General features: G+C 45.4%; 1 protein-coding gene across 1 annotated transcript in view; it reads left to right on the plus strand.

Annotated features, from left to right (window-relative positions):
- Positions 1-15,322, plus strand: part of LOC126336061 (uncharacterized) — a 29,282-nt gene extending 13,960 nt beyond the window's left edge. The window contains exons 2-3 of the mRNA XM_049999540.1: positions 3,437-3,775; positions 15,081-15,322. Coding sequence (XP_049855497.1) covers positions 3,437-3,775; positions 15,081-15,322 — 581 coding nt within the window. The remainder of the gene's footprint in view (positions 1-3,436; positions 3,776-15,080) is intronic.
- The last annotated feature ends 379 nt before the right edge of the window (positions 15,323-15,701 follow it).

The raw sequence follows: 15,701 nt of genomic DNA on the forward strand, positions 1-15,701 counted from the left end.
AGTTTTTGTAGAGTCGTCAGTGCTAACAGACAAGCAACAACGTATCCGTTAGGAGTGTGCTGCGAAATTTGGCGTTAATGGGTTATAGCAGCAGATGACCGAGCGAGTGCCTTTGCTAAAAACACGACCACACCTATAGCGCCCCTACTAGATGTGTCACCATATCGGTTGAACCCTAGATGACTGGAAAACCGTGGCCTGGTCCAATGAATCCGATTTCAGTTAGTAAGAGGTGATGGTAAACTGTGACGCAGACCCCACGAAGCCACGGACTCAAGTTTTCAACAAGACAATGTGCAACCTGATAGTAGCTCTTTAATGGTGTGGGCTGTGTTTACATGGACCATGGACTGGGTCCTCTGGTCCAACTGTAAGTAGGCTGTTTAGGTTCTGTTATTGGTAACGCCGCTTAGCGCTCGGTATGAAAAATCACTGGCTGTGCTGTGCGCAGTCTGTGTTTAGTTTGCATTGTTGTCTGCCATTGTAGTGTTGGGCAGCGGCAGCTGGATGCTAATAGCGCGTAGCGTTCGGCAGTTGGAGGTGAGCCGCCAGCAGTGGTGGACGTGGGTAGAGAGATGGCGGAGTTTTGAAATTTGTAAGAATTGGTGTCACGAACTGATTTATATATTATGACTATTAAGGTAAATACAGTGTCTGTTCTGTATTAAAATCTTTCATTTGCTAACTATGCCTGTCAGTAGTTAGTGCCTTCAGTAGTTTGAATATTTTATTTAGCTGGCAGTAGTGGTGCTCGCTGTATTGCAGTAGCTTGAGTAACGAAGATTTTTGTGAGGTAAGTGATTTGTGAAACGTATAGGTTAATGTTAGTCAGGGCCATTCTTTCGTAGGGATTTTTGAAAGTCAGATTGCGTTGCGCTAAAAATATTGTGTGTCAGTTTAAGCACATTCGTGTAGAATTTTTCAAAGGGGACGTTTCACAACTAAGCCGATGATTGACAGGAAACAATTATTTTAGGCAACGTGGAGGAAATTTGCAGCCATTAATGGACTTAATGTTGAAACCTTCCCGTCTCCTCTATATCTCTTTTGTTACGCAACCTTTCCTTCTACAATAACCTACAAAATCTTCCCTTAGAATTTCTTTCTCTTCTTAATAATAACAAATGAAATCTTCCCTTTTGAAATTTTCTTCCTCAATCTTCGCATACAATTTAAATGCTGCTTATTAAAAGTAATTTTCTGATTATTTCGACGAAACATAGAATGTGTCGTCGTTGTGACCCTCAGTCATTACCTGCAATAACCCAAAACTGTTCCTTACCTTTTTTTACTGTTACTGGATCACCATCTGACTGCTACATCGAACTGCGACATGAATATACTCACCATTTTTTACTATATTCTATTAGCTGCTGGTGGGCTGTCATAATAAGTGGCTGTATTTATTACCAAAGCTGACGTTATTCTTTAATTAATTTGACTGAAGTTACCTAATTCATAGTTAAACGTTTTCTCGGCAACAATAAAACTTTGCAAAGTTTTACCTTTTGGTTTTTGGGATGGATTATAATCAGTAATGCAATATTGCTGGCAAAAATTAATTATATTCTGAATGAAATGATTTTGCAAGCGTTCAAATGGGACTTACTTTTTACAATAATCTTACAACTACCACTGCACAAACATACCTTCAGCAGTCTTGAGTTTCTCAAAAAAATAATTCAATAATATTAGTTCCTCTTATGGTAATAGTTAGCTGATGTCTCTGTTCATCAATTTATAATCTCTTGTAAATCATAGCTGGTGGCTGGCAGGCACACCGCTCCTCTCACCCTCTCGCTTCAGACCTGCTACCGACTCGCTTCACATCTCCCTTACTACTGACTTCCTACGAACGCTAAAGTGCGGTCTCTCCCCCCAACAATGCTTTCTGGTGCAGACAATCCCTGCTACCATCACAAATGATATCAATGCGCGGTCTTTCCCGCTCTTTTCTTAAAATGTATCCACACGCGGTCTCTCACACCCTTTTTTAAATTATATCGATGTGTGGTCTCTCCTGCCAACAATACTTTGGTGCAGACATACCCTGCTACCACAGTTATTTCCAACATGACAAATATTAATTAGTCCTACTTAATCCTATTAATAAAATATAAATGTCCTCAAACAACGATGTCATGTCACTGGGTCACAATTGTTCGCCATTGGTTTGGAGAACAAGATGTGTGTGAAATCTTACAGGACTTAACTGCTAAGGTAGTCAGTCCCTAAGCTCACACACTAATTAATCTAAATCATCCTAAGGACAAACACACACACCCATGCCCGAGGGAGGACTCGAACCTCCGCCGGGACCAGCCGCACAGTCCATGACTGCAGTGCCTTAGACCACTTGGATAATCCGGCGCGGCGGTTTGGAGAACATTCCGGGCCGTTCGAGCGAATGATTTTGCCACCCAGATAGTCCGACATGAACCCCATCGAACATACCAGGTGATCAAAAAGTCGGTATAAATTTGAAAACTTAATAAACCACGGAATAATGTAGATAGAGAGGTAAAAATTGACACACATGCTTGCAATGACATGGGGTCTTATTAGAACAAAAGAAAAAGTATTGTTAGATGCGTGAAAGATCTCTTACGCGCGTCGTTTGGTGATGATCGTGTGCTCAGACGCCACTTTAGTCATGTTTGGCCTCCCAGGTCCTCAGACCTCAGTCCGCGCGGTTATTGGCTTTGGGGTCACCTGAAGTCGAAAGTGTGTCGTGATCGACCGACATCTCTAGGGATGCAGAAAGGCAACATCCGACGCCAATGCCTCACCGTAATTCCGGACATGCATTACAGTGCTGTTCACAACATTATTCCTGGACTACAGCTATTGTTGAGGAATGATGGTGGACATATTGAGCATTTCCTGTAAAGAACATCATCTTTGCTTTGTCTTACTTTGTTATACTAATTACTGCTATTCTGATCAGATGAAGCGCCATCTGTCGACATTTTTTTGAGCGTTTGTATTTTTTTTTTTTTTTTTTTGTTCTAATAAAACTCCGTCATTCCAAGCTCGTGTGTCAATTTGTACCTCTCTATCTACATTATTCCGTAATTTATACAGTTTTCAAATTTATATATTTTATATTTATTTTATTTATGTCAGTTCGTGTACAAAATCCTGCACCGGAAACACTTTCGCGTTTGTCGACGACTATAGAGGCAACATGGCTCACTATTTCTGCAGGGATTTTCCAATGACTTGGAAGACGTCGAGTTGCTGTAGTACGTTGGCCAAAAGGAGGTCCTATGCCATGTTAGGAGGTATCCCATGACTTTCGTCAACTCAGTATACTGTTATGGTTGGTTTTGTGAAACGTGTAATCGACTGCATACGTTCCATTTAATGCTTTCGTCCCCTGCTGATTATAAGAAGAAGCTGTAAGTTTTGTCACGAGGTTATTCTCTGGAGAAAGGGTGTACAGACACGACGTGTCGTGGCAAGGTGCTGGCTGCTGGTGACGTCTCGGCGTCGCAGAAAGGCCTGTTGGAGGGCAGTGTTTGCGGGGAACAAGAGCGCCTTGTTTACGCTGGCGCGGCCGCCAGGGGGTTGAGAGCTGCCGTTATTGGCCGCGGCGCAGCCCTGGGGGCCGCTAATGCGCCATTAGCGGCAGCCAATTGTCTGCCGGGGAAGTCCCGAGCCTCGTCGCGCCGCGACGCCCACCCGCGCGCGGCGCCGTTCGCTCCATCCACTGTGCCGCGGGAAGCGGACGGGGCGATGACGCACAACCGCTGTCCTAGCCAGTTCTGGGCGGGTACTCCCGTCTCGTCGAGGAGCGTAGTCCCACTCTGAGATAGTCGAACGCTCTTAAGACAGGACTTGTACGTCCACCCTTCCGTGCGCAGCACGACACGATAAAAGGCGTTGTAGAGGGCACTTCACGTTCGACGGCATACCGGGTGGTTATAATTAAACTGACGAGTTCCGTGTGCTGCAGTAGGGACGTATACAGGGCGGCACTGAAATGTCGTAGGTGTATTCATCAATCGGTGTGCTCGCGGAGTATGCTGAAAGCCGCGCGGGATTAGCCGAGCGGTCTCAGGCGCTGCAGTCATGGACTGTGCAGCTGGTCCCGGCGGACGCTAGAGTCATCCCTCGGGCATTGGTGTGTGTGTTTGTCCTTAAGTAGTGTGTAAGCTTAGAAACTGATGACCTTAGCAGTTAAGTCCCATAAAATTTCACACACATTTTAACATTTCTGAGTATGCTGAAAAAGGTAATAGTTACACATTCTACCACCAGGCAAAAGTATGGAGCTGTAAACAGTCAGAATGTGACGTGGGTAGAGTGAAAGGGAAGGAACAATGGAACGTATGAGGACGCTGGTAATGGAACGTTTATCAGTATATGGTCATAAGGTACAACATGATACGATACGAAACTTAAGTGCCTGTGTTGTTCAGAAGTACAGTACAATGATGCTTCAGACGTGCAATCATGTTCGAAGGAACAGGCACTGCGGCGATTACAGCCATTATGAAGTATACGAAATGTATTCGCAGCTGCGAATATTGACAATGATCAGCTGTGTAATGGAATGACGATACTGGAACTTTGTGCTTGACTGCGACTGGAACCCAGATTTCCCTCTTATCGCAAGACGTCGGCTTACCATTAGGTACCCGAGCCAGACCCAAATTTCCATACGTCATCATCCACGTGTATACAACCTTCACTTGTACATCCATTACGTATATTCCTGTCCAGACGAGACATTTTAATTGAAAGTCGCTTGTCCAGTGTCGGCAGATACACTCATGCTCATAAATTAAGGATACATGCAAACGTGGTGCCACACAACGTGGCACTACACAAAACTAGCGCTAACAGCGTAGGCACATAGGAAATACACACGACACAGATCTGTAAGTCCACGATATTGGTGATAAGTTGAGAAAACCGTCACGAAACACGTCCTACAAAACGCCACTGTTTCCTGCGCATGTACACCAACACCAATATGTGGTATGATCACCATGCACACGTTGGCACACACTGGATCAGGTGGTTGAGCAGCTGCTGGGGTATAGCCTCCCATTCTTGCACCAGTGCCTGTCGGAGCTCCTTAAGTGTCCTAGGGGTTGAAGAAGTGTAGCGATACGTCTACGGAGAGCATCCTAGACGTACTCGATGGGGTATGGGCCTGGAGAACAGGAAGGCCACTCGATTCGCTTGATATCTTCTGTTGAAAGGTACTCCTCCATGGTGGCAGCTCGGTGGGGCCGTGCGTTATCATCCATCAGGAGGAAGGTGCGACCCACTGTATCTCTGAAAAGGCGGACATACTGGTGCAAAATGACGTCCCGATACACCTGACCAGTTACAGTTCCTCTGTCAAAGACATGTAGGGGTGTACGTGCACCAATCATAACCCCACCCCACACCATCAAACTACGACCTCAGTACAGGTCCCTTTCAAGAACGATAATGGATTGGTATCTGGTTCCTGGTCCACGCCAGATGAAAACCCGGCGAGAATCAGTGTTCAGACTATTCCTGGACTCGTCCGTGAACATAACCTGGGACCACTGCTGCAATGACATGTGTGTGTTCTTAACACCAGGTTTCACGAGCTCTCCTGTGACCAGAGGTCAGTGGAATGCACCTTGCAGGTCTCCGGACGAATAAACCATGTCTGTTCAGTCGTCTGTAGACTGTGTGTCCGCAGAAAACTGTTCCAGTGTTTGCAGTAAGGTCCCGAGCAAGGCTACCTGCAGTACTCCGTGGCCACCTGCGGGCGCTGATGGTGAGATATCAGTCTACTTGTGGTGTTGTACACTGTGGACGTCCAGTACTGTAGCGCCTGGACACGTTTCCTGTGTGCTGGAATCGTTGCCTTAATCTTGAAATCACACTTTGTGGCACACGGATGGCGAGTGTTACAACTTGCAGTGTTTGACCAGCCTTCAGTCGCCCTAATATTCTACCCCTCGTAACGTCATCAATATGTGTTCTTTGAGCAGTTTTCAACACTCAGTCACCATTAGCACGTCTGTAAACGTCTGCACACTTACTCGCTGCACCGTACTCTGACATGCACCAACATACCTGTGCGTATGTGGACTGCTGCCAGCGCCACCGTGCGACGACCGCAGGTCAGATGCACCGCATGGTCATACCCCGAGGTCATTTAAACCCGCAAACCGCCCACCAGAGCGTTGTTTTTCTAGGTATGAGCATTATCCTTAATTTATGAACGTGAGTGTAGATATTGCAGTGCCTGTGTTGTTCACAGGTATGAGCCAGAGTTCCTTCGGACTTGAATGAGTGCGGTGCGTATTAATCTGCTGACATCGGGTAAGCAACTCTCAACTACGGTATTTCCCCTCCCCTGTACAGGGGCATACATAAAGGATGTAAGAGTGCAGGTTGTAGACACATGTCTGAAGACTTGTGGGTCTGAACGCGGATAGCCTAATGGTAAGGCGACCTCTTGCAATAATCGGAAAATCCAGTTTCAAGTCCCGGTCCGACACAATTTTTTAGTAGTTGTCCATATTCGCAACTGTGAATGCATTCCTTGTATATTTTTACAACGTGTGTTCAATATGGTCTCCCTACTCTGCATCATGATGCATCCGTAACAGGGCATGGCCTGTGTTGCTAGCAGCATATCTGGTGTAATTAGAGTGATATGTCGTCGTACCCAGGTGACACGCCATCGCATGCTATCCTTTAGATCAACAAGAATCCGGATACATCACTGAGATGCACGTTCTTTCAAATATCCCCCCCCCCCCCCACCACCACCACCACCACCAGAAGGGAAGTCTCACGCATTTAGGTCGAACGATCTGAAAGGCTACACATCTCGAAATTGCCTAGAAAAGATGAAGTCGTTACCGAAGGTTTCTTAAAGGAAATCTTTCACCTGCAGGCGACATGTGGTGTCGCCGCATCTAGCAGAAAATAGAGGTGTGGACGCTGTTGTTTTCTTGCATAGCTGGAATCACACGTTCCACAAGGAGATCCTTCCAATGTGCAGATGTCATTATACACCTAACAGGCCCGCGTGGTGCCATTCCCTCGAGGAGAAACGGACCAAAAATAAAAGAGCTTTTGAAAACACATCACACATTCACATAAGCTAAGTCAAGTGGATGTTCAATGCACAACATGAGGCGGAATGCACAACATGTGGCGGAGTAGAATCCCAAATGCAACAGGTATGTCCATTGACGGGTCCTTGGAGAGTAAAGTGTAACGCGCTCGCCCAAAAAATATAGTCCAACCACATGACATCCATCTCCATGCGTGCGAAAAGGCGAACGGCGAAGTCTCGGCTTCATAGCCTGTCTTGGGGATTTGTGTGGTGCTCATTCTGCATCTTATACGAATTGCATTCCGTCTTCAGGTCTCAAGTGGCCCGTCGGGACCATCCGACCACCTTGTCATCCTCAGCTGAGTATGCGGATAGGAGGGGCATGTGGTCAGCACACGGATACCAATGTGAAAAGCGCCGCAAATTCTTTTGAACTGCCGACCAGGGAAGATACAATTCCCGCGCCCTCATCTCGACCGCTGGCTGCAGAATCTCTGGCACGTGCTGCGCGGTCGGCTATAGCTACAGCAACATCATCAACTACTGCCGTGGGAATCGGCCGCCTTCCTCTCCCTGCTGCGTCACCTAATTCGCCAGTTTCTTCAGATTTCCTCGTCGTTTTTTTTTTTTATCCCATTTATTGACATGGGGCCTCTTCGCAGACGTTTCTGTCGGCGATATTCCAGTAATGCAGCACTGCTGTTGCCGCCGTTCTGATAAAACTACTTGCATGGTCTTCATTCACAGTTGCCATTGCTTTTCGTACGGAAAACTTCAACTTTCTAGCCGACAACACCAACAGTCACTCCATTACTCAAACCAATAAGCGTCATCAGGCGACAAATAGCATACTGACAACAAAACAGAAAGCATTTCACATTCTGTTGATAGTTTTTCAGCTGGGGGCAGGAAGTGGAACTTTTTTTTTTTCAACGTATTCCGCGAAGGCACTGATGTAGCTACTTAGATATCAGCGAACTTTAGTGCATACAGCCTTGTGCAGCAGTGTCAGTCAAAAAGTAATGCTTCATTTTTATAACATCTTTGGATGTTGCATTCCTGACAGTTATGCTGACAAAATACACAAGATTTTATCCTAAATTTTTAGTAGTGGAACCGTGACGCTTCGTGCCTAGCAAATGCAAATTTCAGCCACTTCTTTCTATCGGTTGTTTCCGGCGTTTTAATGGTGTAACACAATCATGAACACAACTATCGAAACACGTTACTATTCGTAACTCGGTTACTTTTTTTACAAGTAACTTCCGAGTACCGAGATTAGTGACGGAAAACGTAACTAACAGAAATTACACTTCATTGACGTTGCAAGACTTTCAAACGTATCTGTGGAGTAGCTTCACAAGAAACAGCTCCGTTTGATTCTGCTTACGTCTCATTCTCCTTACCGCCTTCCTGCAGTATAGTCGTATTAATTCTCCCAGGAAGACTGAGCAGTGGAGTTAATGAAATTTCAATGTTCATCTGATGTTAAACGGCCGGCCGGTGAGGCCGAGCGGTTCTAGGCGCTTCAGTCTAGCACTGCGCGACCGCTATGGTCACAGGTTCGAATCCTGCCTTGGGCATAGAAGTGACTGATGTCCTTAGGTTAGCTAGGTTTAAGTAGTTCTAAGGTCTAGGGCACTGATGACCTAAGATGTTAAGTCCCATAGTGCTCAGAGCCATTTGAACCATTTTTGATGTTAAGCGCAAACAACTTGTGCTTCGCATCAGTATGTCAGTATTTTGTGATCCATTTACGTTCTACATGCAAATCATACCAGTATTTTTCATGTCCTCCTTGTACCTTACCTTATGTTCCATGTGTACACCACAACCATATTTATCATGTCCTCCTTTTTTCTTAACCAACTTTGTATATCTTATCTGGGAAAAGTACGAGGGGGTTGTTGACGATACGTTTCGTGCTGCCTTCGACACTGCCTGGAGGGGTGCGCCTCCTCGTCCTGTTATACGATGAAACATACAGAAGGGCATCAGGCCAAGGGTGGTTTTGGCGTGCTTACCCTAAACGAGGGAGCTTTGTAAACACATGTGAAGGGAATGCCAAGAGCTTTTTAATGGCAACTCTCTGCCTAGCTCCGTTTCCCCTCCTGTCTTCTCGTTTTCTTTCTTCTTATTTTGTTTTGTTTTTGAGTGTTGCCTAGGATGTGAACTTGCAACCACCTATCGACAATTGCATCTCTGGAGATAGGAATCGATTTTTTAATTATGTTTAGAATGCAATGAAGGTAGATCAGACCTACATCTACCCACATACTTTTCGAACCACTGTCAAGTGCTAGTCAGAGGATAATTCCCGTTGTAATAAGCATTACGATCTCTTTTCGTTGCATTCACGTATGAAGCTTGGAAAAATGACTGCCTAAATAACTCTTTGTGCAATACAATTAGTCTAACCATGTCTTTATAATCACTGGAAAGTTTTAGTATATTCCTAAATTCCTCACCTAATATTTGTGCTTGAAATTTTGTTTGTTACTTTTCGTGGGATAATAAACGAATAACTCCAGGCGTCTCCCACTTCAGGTTTAACAGTACTTCCGTAGCGCCCTTCCATGAGTCAAGCAGTGCAGTGTGAGTTCGTGCTGTCCTTTTTGTAAGCTCAACGTCCATTGGGCTCCACGCACTTCAGCAATATTCTAGGATGGTTGGCACGAAAGTCTTGCCAACAATGTCTTCTGCCGACTGTCTGAATTTTTCAAGTATCCTACCAATGAACCGTACAATGGACCCATTGTGATAATTTCATTCCATATATCCACAAACTGTTATACCCAGGTATTTTTATAATACATGAGTAGCTCATTGATATTACTCTATTTGGATGACACTTTTTTTTGTGAAGTGCGTAATTTATATTTATAGGAGTCTAAAGCAAGTTGCTGGTCTATGTTCCAATTATAAATCTTATCAATATCTGAATGAACATAAGAGGACCATTTTCCACATGGTATTTTACTTTACATAACTGCATCACCTGCAAATTGTCTTAGTTAATTATACAGGGAAAGAACGGTTCACGTCCAAGACGAACGGGGTGTGTAGAGAGACGGCTGAAGTGATTGTGATAAAACTATCGGAGTAAATACGAATAGATTTTTGTCAGTCATTCTCCTAATGGATGCGAGTAGAGCTCTAATTGAAAATGTTTCATCATATTGTCGCCAAACCGCTGTGCATGCTATACAAAAAATATTGAACGAAACTGCATAATGCGTTACAGTCCTTTAGCAACTGAAAAGTTTCATATTATAATTTCTGTCACAGGAGAAACGAACAGTTTCACTTTGCTACAGCTTCAAACGGAAATTAAATACGAGGGTTCTAGGCGAGTTACCCAGACCTACGGAAAAAAATGCTATCTGCCTGAAAGTTGTTGCAGTTTGATAATATATTAGTTAATTATTTTTTATTTTTCTTATTGACTACTCCGCCACTTAGTGTGACATGGCGCAGATGATCCATTTCAGCAGAAACCAATATCATAGTGCCGGTGATAGAGCAGTTTTAAATAACATGCTAAATTAAACTATTTTACTACAGAATAGAAATGAGCTTCGGACAAAAAATTCTAAATCGAGGCAATTGTTCTCGCTTCGTATGGTCATTGTCTTCACCTTTCGTATCGTTTCTTTTTCATTCTTTGGTTAACCCCATATCATTTGCTGGTTCACTGTCAGTTGTTTCAAGTGGGGTGATTCACTGTCTGGTGAAAGCCCTTCAACCAAGGCCGTACCCAGCGAGGAGAGGGTATGACAGCTGCCCAATTTACCATTCCCCCTTCTCCCCTCAGGAGAAAAATACTTCACCTGCCAATTATTTTGTCCGCAGCTTGTGATCGTGCGGTAGCGTTCTCGCTTCCCGCGCCCGGGTTCCCGGGTTCGATTCCCGGCGGGGTCAGAAATTTTCTCTGCCTCGTGATGACTGGGTGTTGTGTGATGTCCTTCGGTTAGTTAGGTTTAAGTAGTTCTTAGTTCTAGGGGACTGATAACCATAGATGGTAAGTTCCATAGTGCTCAGAGCCATTTGAACCAGTTGAGCCACTTGTTTCTCACTCTGTGAAATACCTTGGGTTCCTTTCTGATGAACTGTCAACTTCAGCAATTGTTGTAGATATAATGAGATGTTTTCTTTTTTTTTTGTTTTTTTTTTATACTTTACCGCTTGTTATAAGTTACTAAGCACGTGAACTATGCTCCGTAGCCTCATGTTGTGCGTACTGTGGGATACCTTCAGTCTCGCTCCCTGTTACCATTAGCAGCCAATATCTTGGTTGCATGGTAGACAACATGTGGCGCTTCGAATGCCATAAACATCATTGGCCTTCGGCGACCTCGCACTCAAGGAATTCCTTGCGAGATTCATCGGAGGAGTCCTTGGGGTGTGTAGACCACCCATTAATGAGGTATTTCACAAAACTATCGTTTGACAGATACGTATCACCTCTCAATCTGGGATCCGTAGCAAGCTGGAGTAGTACGGTAGTGAGATACATGGAAGAGCAGAGTGTTTCGTTACTTGTTTTAGTATATGCGATACTGTTATAGAACTGCTCATCCAGCTATAGTGACAGATGCTACAAGCAGGGCTTTGTGCATCACGCTGTCGTTTATTATTAATTTTTCCGAGAACATACGTTTGTAAAAGACTCGGCAAACATATTGATTTCTGCGAAGTGACAGTGGAGGTAAAATCAGAGATGTTTGAGCTCATATGGTTGCTTTCATAGAGCAGTTCTTCCTGAGCACCATTCGCGACTGGTGTAGGAAAGTGGAGACACGATGATCAAACACGAAATACACACCACACAGAGCGACGTGGCGCAGTGGTTAGCACACTGGACTCGCATTCGGGAGGACGACAGTTCAATCCCGTCTCCAGCCATCCTGATTTAGGTTTTCCGTGATTTCCCGAAATCGTTTCAGGCAAATGCCGGGATGGTTCCTTTGAAAGGGTACGGCCGATTTCCTTCCCAATCCTTCCCTAACCCGAGCTTGCGCTCCGTCTCTAATGACCTCGTTGTCGACGGGACGTTAAACACTAACCACCACCACTACACTCCACACACCATACTTATAAGGTGACTTGCAGAGTGTATCTGTAGATTTACACGTAGAGTGTACTTGTACATTCAACCATTTCAGCAAGTTTTGCACCGTATGCTGATTCATGTATAAATTTCGTGCACCTTTCTTTAGGTGTTGCCGGATTTCTGTTACTAATTCCTTTTAACAGTCAACAGCACTAAATAGCAGTGACCTATTCTGGTCTGTAAAAGCGACAATTTTTTCGGCTGAAGACATGGAAGCTAATCACTTGCATACAATCTCGGATTCGGCGTCAGAGGCCATGTGGTAGGTTGTCGGAGCTGACAATTCACTATGCTCCACCTATCGGATGGTTCACTCTTCATTGTTCTGAAAAATTTCGCCAATTGTCGAGAAAGTTCCTCCAAACATACTTTAAATGATTCAGTTTGAACAGGAAGGTGCTTCAGATTTTACGCTCTGTTCGAGATCTCCATATATCGGGAAAGATATTAAGTGGACGAGTGTGCCAGTTTTTGTGCTCAGAGCTTAGTTCGACGCCGACGAGTCTTACTCGATACACGAGAACGTGAAAATAGAAATATGAACCAAAAAAGTATGTTAGTACCTCTCAAAAAACGGAAAACTGATTATTATTCAAATTATAGCCACTGGTCAGAATTACACAGTTCGGTCCTCGTGTAACTCCGAAGCAAGAGGAAAATATCATTATCGTATCACTGGCTTGTGCTAAGGGTTCCATTTAGTTTGGATAGACAATATCAGAAGGTGGTGGCCAATAGATTCTCTGTGTCCATGACACGTTTATTCGCAGGTCATGAACCTCATAGTAAGTTTACAGCTTGGCTTGTCAACTCGTGCAGTAAGATTTCTTTGTCACGTTCAGTTTTACTTAATACTTAAAATTCCGTGGCAGGGATTTCATAAAGACCAGGCTCATACTCGTTAGTGGTTGTGATACGCAGAATTCCAGTCCATAGCCTACCTCCAACTTCTTTGAACCATTAAGTGTGCGTAGCCTACGGATGACTTCGCAGAGCACTTCTGCATTGCAGTATTGCGTTCATGCAGCTGTTGAGTTCTGAACGAAAATGAGGGAATAGTGGAAACGAAGTTGAGCCATAACCTACAAAGGGCACCGAATGGCGTTTACTATCCCACCACTCTCTAAAAAAATTCTTCTTAGGCCTAACACTCAATCTAGCCCACCAACAGACACAGAATCTGAAGAAAAGTAGCATGTACTGACTTCCTGCTAGTGTACCCCGACTCATTTTATGTGAAATTTCAAGACTGTTTCGTCATTCGCTGCGAAGGTAAAGTGACGTCTGATGACGAAGGATTTAGATTCTAACTCAAGACAGTGGAACACAGTTCAATGATCAGAAATTACACTACTAGCCATTAAAATTGCTACACCATGAAGATGACGTGCTACAGACCCGAAATTTAACCGACAAGAAGAAGATGCGGAGATATGCAAATGATTAGCTTTTCAGAGCTTTCACACAAGGTTGGCGCCGGTGGCGACACCTACAAATTTGTGACATGAGAAAAGTTTCCAACCGATTACTCATACAAAAACAGCAGTTGATCGGCGTTGCCTGGTGGAACGTTGTTATGATGTCTCGTGTAAGGAGGAGAAATGCGTACCATCACATTTCCGACTTTGAAAAAGATCTGATTGTAGCCTATCGCGATTGCCGTTTATCGTATCGCGATATAGCTGCTCGCGTTGGTCGAGATCCAATGACTGTTAACAGAATATGGAATCGGTGGGTTCACTCGGGTAATACGGAACGCCGTCCTGGATCACAACGGCCTCTATCACTAGCAATCGAGATGACAGGCATCTTATCCTCATGGCTGTAACGGATCGTGCAGCCACGTCTCGTTCCCTGAGTCAACAGATGCGGACGTTTGCAGGACAACGACGAAGCTGGGTGCACGAATGGCCAACCGTCATTTTTTCGATGAATCCAGGTTCTGTTTACAGCATCATGATGGTCGCATCCGTGTTTGGCGACAACGCGGTGAACGCACATTGGAAGCGTGTATTCGTCATTGCCATACTGGCGTATCACCCTGCGTGATGGTATGAGGTGCCATTGGTTACACCACTCGGTCAATTCTTGTTCTATTTGACGGCACTTTGAACAGTGGACGTTACATTTCAGATTTGTTACGACCCGTGGCTCGACCCTTCATTCGATCCCTGCGAAACTCTACATTTCAGCAGGATAATGCACGACCGCATGTTGCTGGTCGTGTACGGGCCTTTCTGGATACAGATGATGTTCGACTGCTGCCCAGGCCAGCACATTCTCCAGATCTCAAACCAATTGAAAACGTCTGGTCAATGGTGGCCGAGCAACTGGCTCGTCACAATACGCCAGTCACTATTCTTGATGAACTGTGGTATCGTGTTGAAGCTGCATGGACAGGTGTACATGTACACGCCATCCAAGCTCTGTGTGACTCAATGCTCAGGCGTATCAAGGTCGTTATTACGGCTAGAGGTGGCTGTTCTGGGTTCTGATCTATGCAAATAAATTGCTTGAAAATGTAAGCACATGTCAGTTGTAGAATAATATATTTGTTCAATGAATACCCATTTATCATCTGCATTTCTTCTTGGTGTAGCAATTTTAATGGCCAGCAGTGTACATAGCACATCTCTTCGCCTTGTCAGCGAAATGCTATTTATGAAAGTATCTTCTGCTGGTATGATCTGAACCAGTTACCTCTAGGATGAATTACACCACACGATTGTAGATTAGCAAGCTCAGCTACGGAAACGAATACAGAATTTCGTATGTCTTCGACTTACCAGCCAAGTTCGTCTCTCCCTAGACGCGACAAAAGCAGAAACAGAGTTCGCGACGCCGGTGCCTCAGCAGGCCGGTCGGTGGTGGGAATTGAAATTAGTGCCTGGGCGCATTTCCCAGGTGGCAGCGCGGTCGATAGCGTCGCGGCGGCGGCGCCCGTTGCTCGGCGACAGCGCACATGGCACGCGCCTCGCCGCACCCGCCGGCCAAAGGCGTGGCCACGCGCTCCAGTGTTGCCACATCGACCGCCGGCGCTCGCCGCCGCCGCCGCCGCCGCCGCCGCCGCCGCCGCCAGCGCCCGGCACATGCCCCTGCGCGTCAATTGCTCGTTACACAGAATCCGTAATAAGCCGGTTAATTGACTTGTTGCACAAACACAACTAAGCCCAATTTGAGCACAAATGAGGGATAATAACACAGGTGCGTCTTGAGGCTGGAGTGGCTGCGTGGTAAGCCCCATTGTGGCGGACGGTCGAGGGCCGGCTTTGCTGGCCGTGGCCGCCGGATTATTGCCGGCGGATCGGGCGCGCAGTTTTCCTTTTAATTTCCCCGAACTGCGCCTTCGCTCCACCTGCCGAGGACGTATTGTGCGCAGGTATTTGCCGTGAGATCCGATACCCATTACTGAGCGGCTGTTTCCGCGCTGTTTGCGGGGCAATACTCTGATAAACACTCCGCTCTCCATTCGCTTCTTGATTTCCCGTCGTGTGGCCTCATAGTTTACGGTTTAAAGGGGGCGCA

This window comes from Schistocerca gregaria, chromosome 2 (assembly GCF_023897955.1).
Source record: "Schistocerca gregaria isolate iqSchGreg1 chromosome 2, iqSchGreg1.2, whole genome shotgun sequence".
NCBI classification, from domain to species: Eukaryota; Metazoa; Arthropoda; class Insecta; order Orthoptera; family Acrididae; genus Schistocerca; species Schistocerca gregaria.